Source organism: Polypterus senegalus, chromosome 8, assembly GCF_016835505.1.
Source record: "Polypterus senegalus isolate Bchr_013 chromosome 8, ASM1683550v1, whole genome shotgun sequence".
Classification (NCBI taxonomy): Eukaryota; Metazoa; Chordata; class Cladistia; order Polypteriformes; family Polypteridae; genus Polypterus; species Polypterus senegalus.
The window spans coordinates 90778952-90795959 of record NC_053161.1 but is presented as its reverse complement, the minus strand read 5'-3'; the positions used below and the strand labels follow the sequence as shown (position 1 = coordinate 90795959).

Genomic DNA, 17008 nt, shown 5'->3' with positions numbered 1-17008 from the left:
CCTGACTCCTCTTCTGACATCAAAAGGTTCGCACAAACCACCATTGACCTTAACTACACCAGAAATGTCACTATACAATAGCTGAATATATTTAACAAAACGGTCCCCAAACCCAAAAGCCTGCATGACTTCCCATAAATATGAATGTCTGACCCTGTCAAAGGCCTTCTCTTGATCTAACGAAATAAGACCAATTGGAAAGTTAAAGAGTTTGGATACTGCAAAAATATCTCGAATTAAGAAAATATTATTAAAAATCATTCTATGAGGGACACAATAGCTCTGATCAGGATGCACCACCTGAGCTAAAACAGTTCGCAATCTGTTAGCCAGTGCCTTTGACAGGATTTTGTAATCAGCACAAAGGAGGGACACAGGCCGCCAGTTTTTGAGATTTTGTAGGTCACCTTTTTTTGGCAGTAGTGTTATTACGCCCTGCGGCAACTCTGAGGTAACACAGCCATTTTAATACTGTAGAGGAATACCTCCAATACATCAGGACCAATGATATCCCAGAAGTCTTTATAAAATTCCACTGGAATGCCATCAATGCCTGGGACTTTTCCATTATTCAATTCTTCAGTGCAGCAGTGAGCTCTCCTAAGCACAACTCCTTCTCCAGCTCTTCGGAGTCTGCATCACGAAGGTGCGGTAAATCCTTCAAGAAGGTCTGCTGTTCCTCAGCCTCACCTTCCTCTGTTGCAAAAAGAGTCTCATAAAACCTCCGGACCGCCCGCCTTATCTCACCCGGGTCCTGAGTCTCCTCACCATTATCCTGTCTTATGCAATGTAAGACCTTATGTTGAGAGTTCTTTTTCTCAAGTCCAAAAAAATACTGGGTTGGTGCATCCATGTCAGTTATCTGTTGGAATCGCCCTCACTAGAGCCCCCCGAGCCCTTGTTTCCAATAAGTGGGCAAGGCCCTTCTTTTTAACCCCAAGAGTTTCCAACAATTTGACATCTGGACCCTGCTGTAGAAGCTGCTGAATCTGAATGATTTCAGTTTCTAACATTGCCATGTCAGCCTGTAGTGACTTAGTGACATTTCTGGTGTATTCCTGACATAATAAACGAATGTGGGTCTTCCCAACCTCCCACCACTGTTGTAAACTGGTGAACTCCTTCTTCATGAGTCTCCAACTTGCCCAAAAAAATTTAAATAAGTCTTTAAAACTTTGGTCTTGAAGGAGGAGCGTATTAAAATGCCAGTAGGCACTACGGGGCTTATAATCAGTTAGGATCACAGAACAAGACACCAAACTGTGATCTGAGAACCCTGCAGGGGTAATGTGACCGTTTTTAAATAAACCAATATGGTGCTTGAAACAATAAAGACGATCAAGCCTCGCCATTGAAATAATCCCCCCATTCATCCTCCCCCATGTATATTGTCTGGTGCCCCCATTTTTATTTCGCCACACATCTTCCAGTCCCATTTGCTCACAACTCTCTCTAATTCCTGGGCTGAGCGTGTGTGCGGCTCCAGCCCGTTATTTCTGTCTTTTTGAGTATCAAGGGTGCAATTAAAATCCCCACCTAGAACGAGGACTTCATTTGTGCAACATTGTGTCAGCACACCCTCCAACTTCTTAAAAAGCGATTTTCTCATTCCCATCGTTGGTATACATTAATAAAAGTAAAAGAACTGCCTTGAAGTTTGACGCACTTTGAGCAGCCTCCCTTCACTATTTCTTCAACATCACAAAGAACTACGTGAACATTCTTAGAAAACAGAATGGCTACTCCAGCACTAATATTTGTACCGTTACTGTAATAAATGTCCCTTTCCAATCCCTACTCCACTCCCATTGATTTGCTGTCTATATGGGTTTCCTGTACAAAGGTAACTTTTAAGTCTTTTTGCTTTATGAATTCAAGCAAAGCTAGCCTCTTATTATTATTTCTTCCACCATTAATATTTAAGCTTCCTACATTAAAGCAAGCCATGTTAAATGAAAATATAAAAATAGTCAAAATAAACCACAGATCCCAGAATATACAGGATCTTGGAAATGGTGCAGTTGCCCTCTCCATTACTGCTTATTTAGTTTGAACTGTTTCTTCAGTCTGCTTGACAGATTCTTTAATCTAGAAGCTCTTTATCAGTGAACAAGACAGAAGAGGATTTTTCTTTTCTTAGGCTTTGTATTGAAGAGATAAAAAGTTGCACATCAGGAAAGTAATCGGTCACATCTACACCCCTTCTGCCCTCAGTTTCCGTCACAAATGTTCTGATACTTTGAGCACTGTATCCCCTCTACCTTTACATTCTTGTAGGTCAGACACAGTTGAACTATCCGACATTTCCCCCTCCGCCTCCTCGTCTCCCTCACTCAGCCCAGCCGCGTTTTCACTGTCTGCCTCAGCTAGGGCGCGTACCTGCCCTGCGTAACCGGTGGGGCTGCAGCGGGACCCTCGCCTTCCTCAGCAGCACAAGCCGTAACATTACTGCGTTTTCGCGCGGTTCCTTCCTCCTCCCCAGCTTGTCTTTTTTTAGCAGGCCGTTTAAACCCATCGTATGGCTCAGGTGCGTTATCGTCGCCTTCCTCCATTTCAATCTCTCCCCACACACTTCCCTGTGCTGTAGCAGAATCTTCTGCTGCATTTTCATTCCGATGTCCCCCATCGATGCTGGTCTGTGCATTTCCCCATCAAGCAACTCATCTCCCTTATTTAAAGGTTCAGAAACATTTACACTCTCCTCGGGCCGCGCTTCCTCTGGTGTCTTTGTGTTTTCATTACCATTAAGCAGTAAAGGCCGATCTTGTAAATCGTCATTAGTGGCATGCAGGTTATCACGAACAACTGCTTTGTTCACTTTCACTGGACAATTTTTAACTAAATGCCCCTCACTTCCACACCCAAAACATTTCATTTCATCCGAACTCAGAAAAATCACATAATCGAAACCATCAATCTTAAACCTCATAGCAACATTTAAACTTTCATCCATTTTGTTGAGCACCATGTAAACTTGTCTCCTAAAAGACATTACATGTTTTAACTCCGGCGACTTGCACCCCAAAGGAATATAGCGGATTTTTGAAACTAAACGACCGTGACGTACTAATTCTTTTTCTATAGTCTCATTCCTCAAAAATGGGGGGACATTCGATAACGTTACTTTACGTGCTGGCGCCAACGGAGACACCTGCACGAACGAGCCATCGATCACTACACCCTTTTCTACAATTGTCTGCACCAGATCGACAGAACTCAAAAATAGTACGATTGCGCCGTTCATTCGTGAGGCGGACTTAATGTTCTCACAACCGATCACATTGCCTACCGCCAACACCGCACTTTCTAAGGGGAAAAAACATCACACAGAAGTTTTATCCCATGGCGGCGACTCAATCGTTCTAAATTCGCAGCCATTATGGCTGCTGTGGCCAGATGCCACTTCACACAAAAGAAAACGGAAAAACTTTCAAACAATTCACCAAGAAAATGAAAATGGGAAAGGGGGAAAAAGTTAAACAAAACACTTCACTCACCAGACTCAGAGCCCACCACCAGCACTCGCGCCAGATCAACCACCCAACATGCACTGCGACAATGAAACAGGAAGGAAGCAGATAGATAGATAGATAGATAGATAGATAGATAGATAGATAGATAGATAGATAGATAGATAGATAGATAGATAGATAGATAGATAGATAGATAGATAGATAGATAGATAGATAGATAGATAGATAGATAGATAGATAGATAGATAGATAGATAGATAGATAGATAGATAGATAGATAGATAGAGTGGAGGAAATAATTATTTGACCCCTCACTGATTTTGTAAGTTTGTCCAATGACAAAGAAATGAAAAGTCTCAGAACAGTATCATTTCAATGGTAGGTTTATTTCAACAGTGGCAGATTGCACATCAAAAGGAAAATCGAAAAAATAACTTTAAATAAAAGATAGAAATTGATTTGCATTTCATTGAGGGAAATACGTTTTTGAACCCTCTAACAAAAAAAGACTTAATACTTAGTGGAAAAACCCTTGTTTGCAAGCACAGAGGTCAAACGCGTTTCTTGTAATTGATGACCAAGTTTGCACATTTTAGGAGGAATGTTGGTCCACTCCTCTTTGCAGATCATCTCTAAATCCCTAAGGTTTCGAGGCTGTCTCTGTGCTACTCTGAGCTTGAGCTCCCTCCATAGGTTTTCTATTGGATTAAGGTCCGGAGACTGACTAGGCCACTCCATGACCTTAATGTGCTTCTTCTTGAGCCACTCCTTTGTTGCCTTTGCTGTATGTTTTGGGTCATTGTCGTGCTGGAACACCCATCCACGACCCATTTTCAGTTTCCTGGCAGAGGGAAGGAGATTGTCGCTCAGGATTTCACGATACATGGCTCCGTCCATTTTCCCGTTAATGCGATTAAGTTGTCCTGTGCCCTTAGCAGAAAAACACCCCAAAGCAAAATGTTTCCACCCCCATGCTTGACGGTGGGGACGGTGTTTTGGGGGTCATAGGCAGCATTTTTCTTCCTCCAAACACAGCGAGTTGAGTTAATGCCAAAGAGCTCTATTTTGGTCTCATCAGACCACAGCTCCTTCTCCCAGTCACTCTCTGAATCATTCAGGTGTTCATTGGCAAACTTCAGACGGGCCTGCACATGTGCCTTCTTGAGCAGGGGGCCTTGCAAGCCCTGCAGGATTTTAATCCATTGCGGTGTAATGTGTTTCCAATGGTTTTCTTGGTGACTGTGGTCCCTGCTAATTTGAGGTCATTAACTAACTCCTCCTGTGTAGCTCTAGGATTCTTTTTCACCTTTCTCAGAACCATTGACACCCCACGAGGTGAGATCTTGCGTGGAGCCCCAGAGCGAGGTCGATTGATGGTCATTTTGTGCTCCTTCCATTTTCGAACAATCGCACCAACAGTTGTCACCTTCTCTCCCAGCTTCTTGCTAATGGTTTTGTAGCCGATTCCAGCCTTGTGCAGGTCTACAATTTTGTCTCTGACATCCTTGGACAGCTCTTTGGTCTTTCCCATGTTGTAGAGTGTGGAGTCTGCTTGATTGATTGATTCTGTGGACAGGTGTCTTTTATACAGGTGACTAGTTAAGACAGGTGTCCTTAATGAGGGTGACTAATTGAGTAGAAGTGTCTAACCACTCTGTGGGAGCCAGAACTCTTAATGGTTGGTAGGGGTTCAAAAACGTATTTCCCTCAATGAAATGCAAATCAATTTCTATCTTTTATTTAAAGTTATTTTTTCGATTTTCCTTTTGATGTGCAATCTGCCACTGTTGAAATACACCTACCATTGAAATGATACTGTTCTGAGACTTTTCATTTCTTTGTCATTGGACAAACTTACAAAATCAGTGAGGGGTCAAATAATTATTTCCTCCACTGTAGATAGATAGATAGATGTCTGTAATACGGTTTGCATATTTGCAGCTGGAGATCCACAAAGGGAGAAAATGAATCACGTATCATAAAGTAGTTTTTAATCCTGAGCTTTCAGCCCCTGCCAGGAGCCTTCATCAGAGACTTACAAGAATCAACGGCAATATATAGCAAAAATTACGTGTATGGCGGAGAGGTGGGGTCGGGGGCTTAATCAGTGTGATCAGAATTGGGTGTATTGGTTTTAAAGTCTTGTTTATTATGAATACGTTCTTCTTAAGTTTGCATATGCTGGGTTTATGTCCAAATGTCAGTTGATGGAGTTCTCATTTGATAGCCAAGATTCAGCCAGCTCTCTGGCACTTTTAGTACTGGCCTTAAATCTTACTTGTACATTGTCTCAGTTAAATGCATGTCCTGTTGATTTAATATACGTATAGACCAGTGATCGCAAGTATTTCCTTCTGACGCCGTTGCGATGTTCATGTATAAATGTTGCGATTCATTTTGACGTTTGTCTTATGTATACCGCTGGGCAAAAACTGCATGGAATGCTATAAACTGCGTTTCGTGTTTCTGCTGTCGATTTCTTGTTTTTAGCATTAGAGAGGACTGTGTGCAGATTGTTCGTGGGTTTGTGTGCTATTCCGACGCCTGACTTGGCTAGGATGCATGCTGCACCTTCAGACATTGTAAAACGAAGGAAACAAAAATGAATGAAAGATGCTGTCTCTTCCGCCTTTTCACTTACTGTAATACCACATAGCCCACGATCCATGGCTGCACTAAAAAGAATAAGTGTTTCCTTCCCATCTTACTGAAAACAAAACATAACATGTGATAGATGGATCTGAAATGTGCCTCTTTGTTACAAGATAATTCCAGTAATATAAATAATTGTATTTGTGTGCCTTGCTTAGTGACGTAGACAGTCTTTTACTTTATTCCAAACACTGTGCTTTCACTATACTGTACATTAATGACAAAAGTTCTGCCAAAGTCAGCCTCTGACATTTTGTCTCACTAGCTACATTAAGAAGATTTAGAGCCAAGTTACCATAGTAACCTACAAACCTCTCCTTTACACCATACTGTTTAAAAAAAGAATAGCATTACTAAACATGTTATTCCAAGCTTTCTATTTCTGGTATGATTTATATGTTTAACTTTATATAATATTGTAATATAAAATACACCATTACAAGCTTTACAAGAACTGAGCTATAATACAACAGTATTTTTTTCTCAGATAGAGCACAAGCACATTAAAAGGTTAAGTTAAGTATTTTTCAAGTTCAAGTTATTTGTTCACAATAATGGTATATATTAATTTGGCACATAAAAATAATGCTATAAACTGAAGCACTTTTAATGAAGTTTAAAAATATGTCATCTGTTTATGTACCTTACAATAGGGCCAAAAGGTAACACTGGGTCCATTATGAAAAAAGGCCTAAACTTACCAAATGTGTCCACTTTGAAGCAGCAAAGGTTTCAATTTAGGAAGCCGTGCCTTCTACGTTAATGAGGCATCATTATGATCATGGAAGTTAACTACAAACAATTATTTTATCACTTACTCTTGGAACTTTTAACTTAAGATAAGAATACACTTCCTGTCTGCTCGTTGTAAAGTTTAGAAGTAAATAATGAAGTTGATCAGCACATAATGAAAAACATGTCTGAAGCTACAATTTTGAATTTTGAGAAAATGGTTTGAAAATGAACCAATCCAGATTGTTAATATAAACTTCAACAACTTCCTTATGGTAAGTAACTACGGTACCTTACAGTTATACATTATAGCACTTAGGGTGGATGGAAGACATACTGAAAGTAGACCTGTGAGTATGTACTGATCATTTCTCTGTGGACAAGTACTTAAAGCCAAAGGTTGAGGAAAAAATTAGGGCTGCAACTAATGATTATTTTGGTAGTCGACTAATCGTTCAATTTTTTTAACAAATTAGTCCCGATTATTTCATGCCTGACTATTTTGATGCCTGCGGCCTGTGGTTGCACATCCTGTTCTGGGCTCCAGTGTATGTCTTACCTTATCTGCTCACGTCTGTCCACCTGTGAATGTCACCCTGATGTCTCTGCATTAACACGATTAAAATTAATAATAATCAAATTAACAACCAGTGAAACATATGAATTTGAAAATACTCGATGTTTTATATTAGTGTCTGCGGTGGGTTGGCACCCTGCCCAGGATTGGTTCCTGCCTTGTGCCCTGTGTTGGCTGGGATTGGCTCCAGCAGACCCCCGTGACCCTGTATTCGGATTCAGCGGGTTAGAAAATGGATGGATGGATTATATTAGTGTGACCATCACCATAAAAAAGTTTAGTTTGTTTAGTTTGTATTAAACAATACAAACTAAAGTGCACAGTCTTTAAACAAAAAAGTGCATTTAACTTAACCAAAAATGGCCACTGGTGTGTCTTAGAAAGTTTATAAAAGATTCAGTTCATATATTCCTGATTGCATTGGAGGAACGTGAGCATTTCAACATTCTATGGTCTGAGGCTGGCTCTCTTCTTTGAGACAAGAGCAATTTGGCAGCACGCCGGAACTGATCAGTCAGTGCCGTACATTCATTGAGTAGCCAGCTCATGTGCACTGCCGGCGCTGGCAGAACTGCAGCAGCACTATCTCTGGGACTGCACTAGATGAGCCTGCAATCATCAGCATTTACCTCTGTGTGTTTGCGTTCAGGCCAGCTAGTTCAGGTGCAGTTGGCTCGGTGATTTACTAAATTTCATCAATGACTTCAGTTGCACATTGAACATATAGTAATAGATTGTTGCAGTAGTTTTTTTTTTTGTTTTTACAGTTCATTTGCAGTGTGTGAAGTGATCAGTGTTGCAGTAATTGTGATGCTCTTTGCATGAAAAAAAATACGTGTTCCATTAAAATGTAACATTTTCTTTGTGAATTGTGATGTTTATTTAAAAAGTGCAGCTAAAAAGTATTTGGCGTCCAGGGGTGCATTAACCCCCAAGTATATGTCAGTTTAAGTGTAAACTATCAAAATTGTCAAAACCTCGATATACGCATTATAGTACAAACACTAACTTTACTCTCTAAAACCGCTCCAAGATGTTTGCGTTTCAGATGTGCATTCAACTTTTTTTTCTTTTTCGGTGAAGTGCCCCCACACTTTAGAAAGTTTCTGTCTCAATTTTTTTCCATCTCCTTCCCCCTCCTCTAACCGACTCGTCATTGCAACCACGTTTATTTTCCTCTGCATGCTTCTACTCCTCTGACACTCTTCTTCATTGGAAGGACTGTGTGCAGTCCTGACAAACAATAACAAACGATACTGCCCCCAGACGTAACTGCAATGCACTACATGAACAAAAACCAATGTGGTTCTTTGTGACTGGAGCATCTATTTGTTTCTGTTTATGATGCGTCGACAATAAAAAAATCTGCGATGATTGACATTGTCTAATTGTTGAACCTGTAGAAAAAAGTGTTCCTGATTACGATTATTGAAGCCAACTGCTGTTCCAAAAATAATTCAGGTGAATCATTTCACTGTAGCTGCAAGTGAAGTGGGCTGAAATGTAGAGCTGTAGAATAAAAACAATGGCAATATCTTTTACTATGAAACTGAATACTGAACAGATGAGTAGCTCTTCCATAGGCCAGCAATGTAGAAAAATTGTTATTAGTGCTTCTTCAGTGATCTAGTTTGAATCATTTGTTGTTGTTATTTACATGGACAGCAACCAGGCAATTTCCATATGGTCACTCTGATCTCTTGGGCTGTCAATGCCAAGTGTATTACACTGTAAAAAATAAGATCAATAAGCAAACTTACTTTAATAAAAGCTGCCAATCTTGCCCTTCAAGTTTTGATTGCTTCTTCCAGTGTAATTTTGGAGAACAGAAAACTGTCTCCAGAACTCCATGATTGACAGCATATATTGCAGTCACATGTAACAAAGTGGGCTCATCCTCCGACACATTTAAGTTTTAACTTTTAAGAAGCATGTCCCACAACCTGCATCAGGTTTCTGGGCGGCTATAGCTTCAAGTTTTCCACATGCGCACCACCAATTGCCACTTATCTGTTGCACCACCATACCTTCCATTTGCACATTTTGCTCTTTTTGCCTCTCCAATGCTGTTCTCCGTTATCGTTTGTCGTCTTCAAACTATTGGAGTTCCTCATTAATTTATGCTGGCTTGCACAACTATGTTTTAGCAAGAACACTAAATGCATTTTCAGCTTTATAGTTGGGACAGTTTGCCGCTTTAAAAGCACAGCCTAATGTCTACATCCTGGAAAAAAAAACATAACCGGAAAGCAGAAGATTCTCAAAAAGAAAGTGGTGTGTGTGTGTGTGGCACTCGCAACACAACCTAGAGGAAAATATGTTTTTTGGGGTTGGTGAAAGGTTATCATGGAAGGAGAGAAATTTGCCAAGATGAGGTGCAGAACCAGTTTTTTTTTTTTTTACTTTTTTAGTTTTGTTTATTTTTGCAATTTCTTCCTAAAGCAACGTGGATACACTTACAATATTTCTGCAAGAAGCAGATTAAATATTTGAGAGCATTCTTTCCTTAAAAAAAAGGATGTATTTGGTAAGTTTGGGCAGTATTTCACACATTTGGACCTGGATTACCTTAAGCCCTATTATTAAAAAAAAACTTCCCTTTAGAAAACAATTTTGACCACAATTGTGAAGGAACAACTTTCACTTGTTATCCTTTAAGCTATTTTATTAGATCACACAGTGAAGCTGAAACCAGGGCTAAATCAGCATACATTTTGATTTAACACTAGAATTACCAGAGCCTACGAAAAAACTCGTAATTCCGTCCCACTTTAAATCGCTTCTTAAATCCCTTCACACCTCTCCGCCAGCCCTTTGTCTTCTAAATGTGCTGATAAAGAGAAGCTAGGAGCAGCCGGCTATTCCATCCCCCCACCAATTTAGAACGTGCACGAACTTCAGCTTGATTGAGTATCTGGGAGTGAAGTGGAGTTTTAGAGTGGAAATAATAGATCGTTGTTTGGAACACACGTATTTCATGTCTGTTCCGTTTCTACAGTAATCTGTGTCAACACATTGTTAAAACAGAAACGTTTTTTATATTCTAGTAGTAGATGACAAAATGTAGGCATAAACTATATAGTGTATGAAGCCTGAAGTCCAAATAGCAAAGAAACATTTTCACAAGAAAAACACAATTGCGCTTTTATTCAAAAATATAACTGCAGAAACAAAAAGCCGCCTTAACATGCAATATTGACAGCTCTTTATTGTAACTCCCTCTGTGGTTCAATAGACTCAGCCCCCGCTTGGGAATCAAGAGGTCACAAGTTCGATCCTGCGCCCCTCCGTTTTGAGAAGTAAACTGCTCTTAGTCTTATTATTTTAGAATAAAAGCATACATTTGATTTCAGTCTGTAACAGCCGGTGCAATTTATGATCCTTGTAAAGGTCAGCTTTTTTTTTTGTTTTTATTCACTTTTCATTCTCTCAGTCGCGTTCAGAATCAATCCATACAACCCCATCTGACACGGCTGTTTTCACTAAAGACGCGCTATAGCTCTGCAGTGTACCACGATGCATACTAACGCCGCCTCCCCCAACCTACCCCCCAGACCCCGGGTTCTGACACACAAACGCTGGCGAAGCTGCCTTCTTCGTATCTCACCGTCACTTGCTTTTCTTTTTTTCAGTTTTATTGAGTGTTCCTGCCACTCCCCGCATGTTGCTGTATGCTTGATGTATGTTTCTTTTGTACTCCAGGACATGCAGAGGAAAGAATGGTAAAAAGCAGTAACTTCGGTGCTATATGCAATCATCAGACACTCCCCATCTGCCCGTGTCGTTCAAACACAGGAACATATATTGGTGTAAAAGTATAACAAAAGTGCACTTTTATTCAAGTGCACTTTTTCCATATCCTTTTCCTGTAAGAAGCAATGTACACACTTCTCTCTATGCTGTGGTTTCTATTACACACCTGAAAGAAGTTTTTTCGTAGGCTCTGGTAATTCTAGTGTTAAGGCTGCCCTTTATAGCTAATATCTCCGTAATATTCAGCTGGAGGAAGAATAGGTAAAAATGTTCCACTGAATGCACCATATACCTTTGGATCAATGTGTGGCATAAAACTGTGCTATGCAATCTTGTTTGCTTCTGCAACATTTGAAACAACTTGATGTACATGAAAAAATGTTTTCACATGAATCGCTGTGCATAATGCATAAACACATTGGCATACAATGGTTTCTCTCCTGTAACTCTATAACTCTGTGAAAGTGGTTAATTTATACAAATTTGGGTTGGAACTTCTGCTTAGTGGTTAATTAATATTGTTCTACTCAATTACACAGCATTTAAAATTTTAACTTTAACATTATAAAATGTTGTAGTGACAGGCTTTTAATAATATTACTATCAACTAGACCCATTCCCATACACATGGCTTAGGTTGTCATAAAAAGGCAGTGTCTTATAGGTGGATTACTTAAGCAAATGTTTCATTTTGGCACTGATGTCTTTTAGATATTATTAGAGACTGGCCAATATTAATCACTTGTCTGTATACCCTATCCAAATAGTTTTTGTCACCCTGACGAGTAGGATATGGAATAGTCAGAGAGGCCAAAGGTTCACATTGTACAGCACTCCTCACTTCTTCAGTAGGTAATGTTTTGAGCATCACTGTTTTGTTAAAAGATGCAGAGGCCCTATGAAAAAGGCTAATACAAAAGACACTTGTCGTTGTCACTAACATTGGTCTTTTTGAGATAACAGCTCAACCATCAGGTGTGAAAAAATAAACTGTCATATAGTATATACAGTATATAATGAATACACAAACAGGAAAAAATTATCTTGTATGAACATTATAAATTATCAGCAATGTACATTCCATCTTGTGACTTAAGGTGCATTTGGACCTTAGATAATTTCTGTATTTTTCTAAAGAGAGGAAAGCTCTTTTATTGATGTAAGCAATTCATTGATTAGTCAGTATATTTGAAAATAGAATAATATTCCTGTGCACTACTGTATAAAAACGGCCTCTCGAATTCTCTTACCCAGAATGCTTACAATAATGTGGTGTATTCTATATTACCATTAAACAAAACCCTCTCAAACCTTCATTGTTCAGTCTAAATTCTTCCACATTTAACAACAGAGAAATTAGTAAAAGATTAACCAGCTATATCTGCAAAAATATTAGAATACTGAAGTAACTGCATACCTCATTCAGTGAAGTGTCATAATCTTTCTCAGTCAAAAAATCAATATCACGTGAAGTGACAATGCCTACAAGTTTGCTACCCATTTTCCCAGTCTCTGTTATTGGAATTCCAGAAAACCCATGTCGAATTTTGGCCTCAAAGACATCTCCCACAGTGTGGCGTGGACTCATTACCACAGGATCAGTAATAAACCCTTGTTCAAATTTCTGTAACAAAAAAAAATACAAAATGTGCATATTAAATGGCATAGCACAATACACTGTACTATTTGTAGCTTTTTGGGCTGCATCTTCTCAAAAATCATTTTACTGCAATGAAACATTTTCTTTGCTGCAAATATATATTTAAAAATATTAAAAAATTTTTAAGCTACAAAATTAATAACCTCCAAATTGTAATTTGCTAAATGAATCAGGAAAGTGGTACTTTGTTATTCTTTCGTGCAACAATCAGCTACACTTACCTTAACTTTACGAACTTCATTAGCCTGAAACTCTGGAGTACAATTGTGATGAATGATTCCAATGCCCCCCATTAGCTAGAAGAAAAATGATTACATACATTATAATTTCAGTCATGTAATGTGCTAAAATAAAAACAAAAAAAAAAAAACGGCATCTTGTTTTGATTTAGCCTGATTTGTCATCTTTATTTCCTATATGCAGGTAAATTACTAATTGGAGCTTTTCAGCTCGTACATTAGCAGCTAAAAATGCACTTTTAAAGAACAGGGTAATCAAATGCTTTGGGTTAAATACATTGTCAGTTTTTTAAATTTATTTTAATTGTGTATGTATGTCCAATAAATTTTTGCCTCTTAGAAGAGTACAAGCTAAATCAGCTCTAAATTCAATAGCAAATACAAGCACAAGAATATGAAATCTTATCAGAGTTTAACAAGAACATGAATAGACCAGTAATGGCTCACTGCTTGATAACGTGCAGTGAGCACACTTGACTGAGAGGGTTCTAGCTATTCTTACGCGATCAGCGTCTCTTCTTCAGACAGCATCTTCTCTTCTTTCGTCAGCATCATTTTACTTGTTAAAACAGATTAAGTCAGTTTTTGTGTTGCAATTACTTAGTACATTTTCCTTAATTTTTCAGTTATGCTGGCACTTAAGTCTTCAATCTGCCTGAAGAATGAAGAGGTAGGGGAAATAATGGCATAGGTGTTAGGGATGAGAAAGGCGCACATGCGCCCCACGGCCGTCCTGCTGCCCGCTGCCAAAAGTTGATTCTACAATAAAATAAAATAAAAACAAAAAGAGCACGAATTTGAAAACTCTTCATTTTTAATATAAAGCTGTAGTGCAGAGTTTCAGCGTAGTATATGTGTACCAAATTTCAGGCTACAGGTTATTTGATTTTTAACCTTGACCTTCATGGGTTGACCTTTGACTTTGAAGGTCAATCATCACCCCGAAAGTGGATAGTAGATGTCACATAGTATATGTGTACCAAATTTCATGTCAATGGGTCAAATGAATTGCGAGCAACAGGTGATTTAAAATCCTGGACGGACAAATGGACAGCACACTTAGGGAACATAGGTTCATTTTAATCACCATATGTGTGATTAGCAGTCCCTTTTTGGTTGGCAAAAAGGTGGTGGTATGCATATGTTGCGTTTGGAAGTTTAAAAGGTACTGTGAAAGTATATAGAGGCTGAGAGTCCTAGCGCTACTTTTTCTCTATTTGGTAAAAAAAAAAAAACATAACATTTAAAATTTGACATTAATATTAATTAACAATAACAACGCTACATTTATATAGTGCTTTACTCACTATTCAAAATGTTTTGCTAACCCCATGCAGGGAGGAACCAGGACTCAAACTCATCTCTTTATTATGAAGTAGCTGTGCTACTATTACATCACCTGCATAGTTGCAAGGTACTGCATAATATTGTGCTTGATAATTTAAAATTAAAGAATTTCAAAAATCAAAGAATATTAATTGCAGGTTAATAACAAGCTCCACATTCTAGTAAAAAGTTATATAGTCCCGCAAAGCAATCAGTGATTAGTCTAATCAAGTTTTAAATAAAATTTCAAACTTTTTTGCAGGTTTTCATCAAATTCTTCTAATTCGTTCTTGCATTTCAACCAATATGAAAGAACAATTTGTTTGTTGCAATCTTGGAAAATCTTTTGTGCACTCAGTTTCCCAAGCTTTTTTATATTGTTTCATATATTTATGTGCCCATATCATTTGAGTTTTAGATTCATTTCTTAGAAATTAAACTTTGAAAAGCATACGTTTTACAAAGGGAAACAAGTGAAAAGGTTATACTGAAAATAAAAAAATAACATTTTCAACAATACAGTAACAGTGTTAAAAGTTTTTGCAAAAGGAATGCAAGCACAGATTGAACAGTAGCATAGCCAACTATTTTTGGAGAAAGTTATTATTCTATTTGAATTAATGCAAGACAGTCTTCATCAATGTAAACTTTCTATTGCAGTTAACCTTAAGTATTTCAGCAGTGTACTGTGAGTTGATCAAATCATCCTTCTATATAAAAGCGGTCGGGATTGTCCTTCAGTCCCGTGAGTGCTACGCAGGCGTGGAGTTTCACACATGCCCCGTCCATTTTGCAATGTACGATAGGATTTGTAGTTTCGTATTTCCAGGTAAAAGATGATTTTCTACTCCAGACTGTGCGATATCTTCTTCTTTCTTACTATATAAAAGCGGTCGGGATTGTCCTTCCGTCCCGTGAGTGGAAAGCGTAGCGGTATTCTGCTTATCACAGACTTACTACTTGCAGCTTGCGGTACGAAGCGACATGATGTGAGCAGAGTTCTTGTGCTCCCATCGTTCCCTTGCTTTTGTGTGCGATGCGCTGGAAAAATAGACAAAATTATGTCTCTGGAAATAATTAATGTTGATGGATTACAAATGCCTCACCGCGTAGTAAATATCAGGGGGGTTCAAAAGGGCGACCTCAATATAGAAAAAAAGTTTAAATTTCATCACAAAAATAACAGAAACTACGAGTGTTAAAGTAATACCGCTCAAATGCAATATAACCAAATTAATGAGTTTGTATAAAATATCAAATTGATCTACATATTGAATTGCCTTAAGAAGTGGTCAACTTAAAAGTCGCTCGCCTTAAAAGGCGGGTGAGCCTAGTATAACTAAATAGTCAAGTTCCATCAGTTTTAAATGTGGTTTTCTTGGTGAGTGGTACTATGTTGAACTGGACACATGAACCAACCCTATCCTCAGCAACAGTCAACAGCTGAGAAATAAACTCCTTTAATTATGTAATTAGGTCTGTCTGCCCTAGGCCTTCTCCCAGCTGGGAGGTTTCCTGGTACATCTACCTATAAGAGCCAAGGATGTGTTCTATCTACATGCCAAAACCACCTTAACTGGCTTTTCTGAATCCACAGATACGGCTATTCTACTCCCAAACCTATGCATATTGTCAAGCTCCTCATCCAATCAATCATCTAACCACTTATGCTCACAATCTCACTCTATTGTTTACTATCTATATCTTGTGATGAAAGATGAAAAAGGTTTGTAAATAACTTTAGAAACAAAACAGCAAATCAGAATACATGAAAAAATTGCAGCATAAATAGTCTCCTAATGTATGTTTAAGTGATTAAATGTGTACAATTTTTCTTATTTGTCCAACCACTAATTATATTATTACATTCAAACACATAAAAAAAATGGAGAACATTTTCACACAAAATGGTTTAGGGTGGAGTAAATTCACTTACTGCCATAGCGATTGCCATGCAGGATTCAGTAACAGTGTCCATGGGAGAGGAAATCAAAGGTGTTTTTAGGGTAATTTTTCGTGTAAGAGCTGAGGTTAAATCCTATAAAAGAAAAGCACAAATCAGCCACAAAAAGCACAGCAATGCCTTTGTCTTACCAAAAAATGCATAACTTTTTTTAAAAGGGCAAATCAATTGCATCCAAAATCTTACAAAATATAGAAATAAATAAAATCCTCGATCTGAAGTACAATTGCAGCAATTTCTTAATCCAGTTTAAGTACTGTTTGTAATTATGAATCTCAAACAATAAAATTAAAATGGACAGTGGCCACTCTCACCTTATTTTTCAATGACAAAAGTAAGGCAACGAATTATCATATTTATAAAATAATTTAAATTTTAATAGTGTTATGTTTTGTTTCAAAGGGCAAATTGCAGTGGTTAGATGAAATCTTAAGGAAAATAGGAATGAATATTCTTTAAAGCATTCAAGTCAAAAGAATTACTTTGCTGTAACTGAAAATTAAAACGCATAGTGAACAAATTTATGCACAAGTTGAACATTATAATAAGTCTGGATACAAGCTTATTCCGCACTAAGCATTTTGCGTACCCAAAGTGTTTTTGTGTGAGCCCCCTCAAACCTGGGTAGCTGCT

General features: G+C 38.2%; 1 protein-coding gene across 5 annotated transcripts in view; it reads right to left on the bottom strand.

Annotated features, from left to right (window-relative positions):
- impdh1a (IMP (inosine 5'-monophosphate) dehydrogenase 1a) overlaps positions 1-17008 on the bottom strand; it is a 181640-nt gene that overhangs the window by 66056 nt on the left and 98576 nt on the right. For all 5 annotated transcript variants that reach the window (XM_039761441.1, XM_039761442.1, XM_039761444.1 and 2 more), the window contains exons 4-6: positions 16349-16450; positions 13069-13143; positions 12605-12811 (exon numbers count right to left, since the gene is read on the bottom strand). In XM_039761441.1, coding sequence (XP_039617375.1) covers positions 12605-12811; positions 13069-13143; positions 16349-16450 — 384 coding nt within the window. The remainder of the gene's footprint in view (positions 1-12604; positions 12812-13068; positions 13144-16348; positions 16451-17008) is intronic.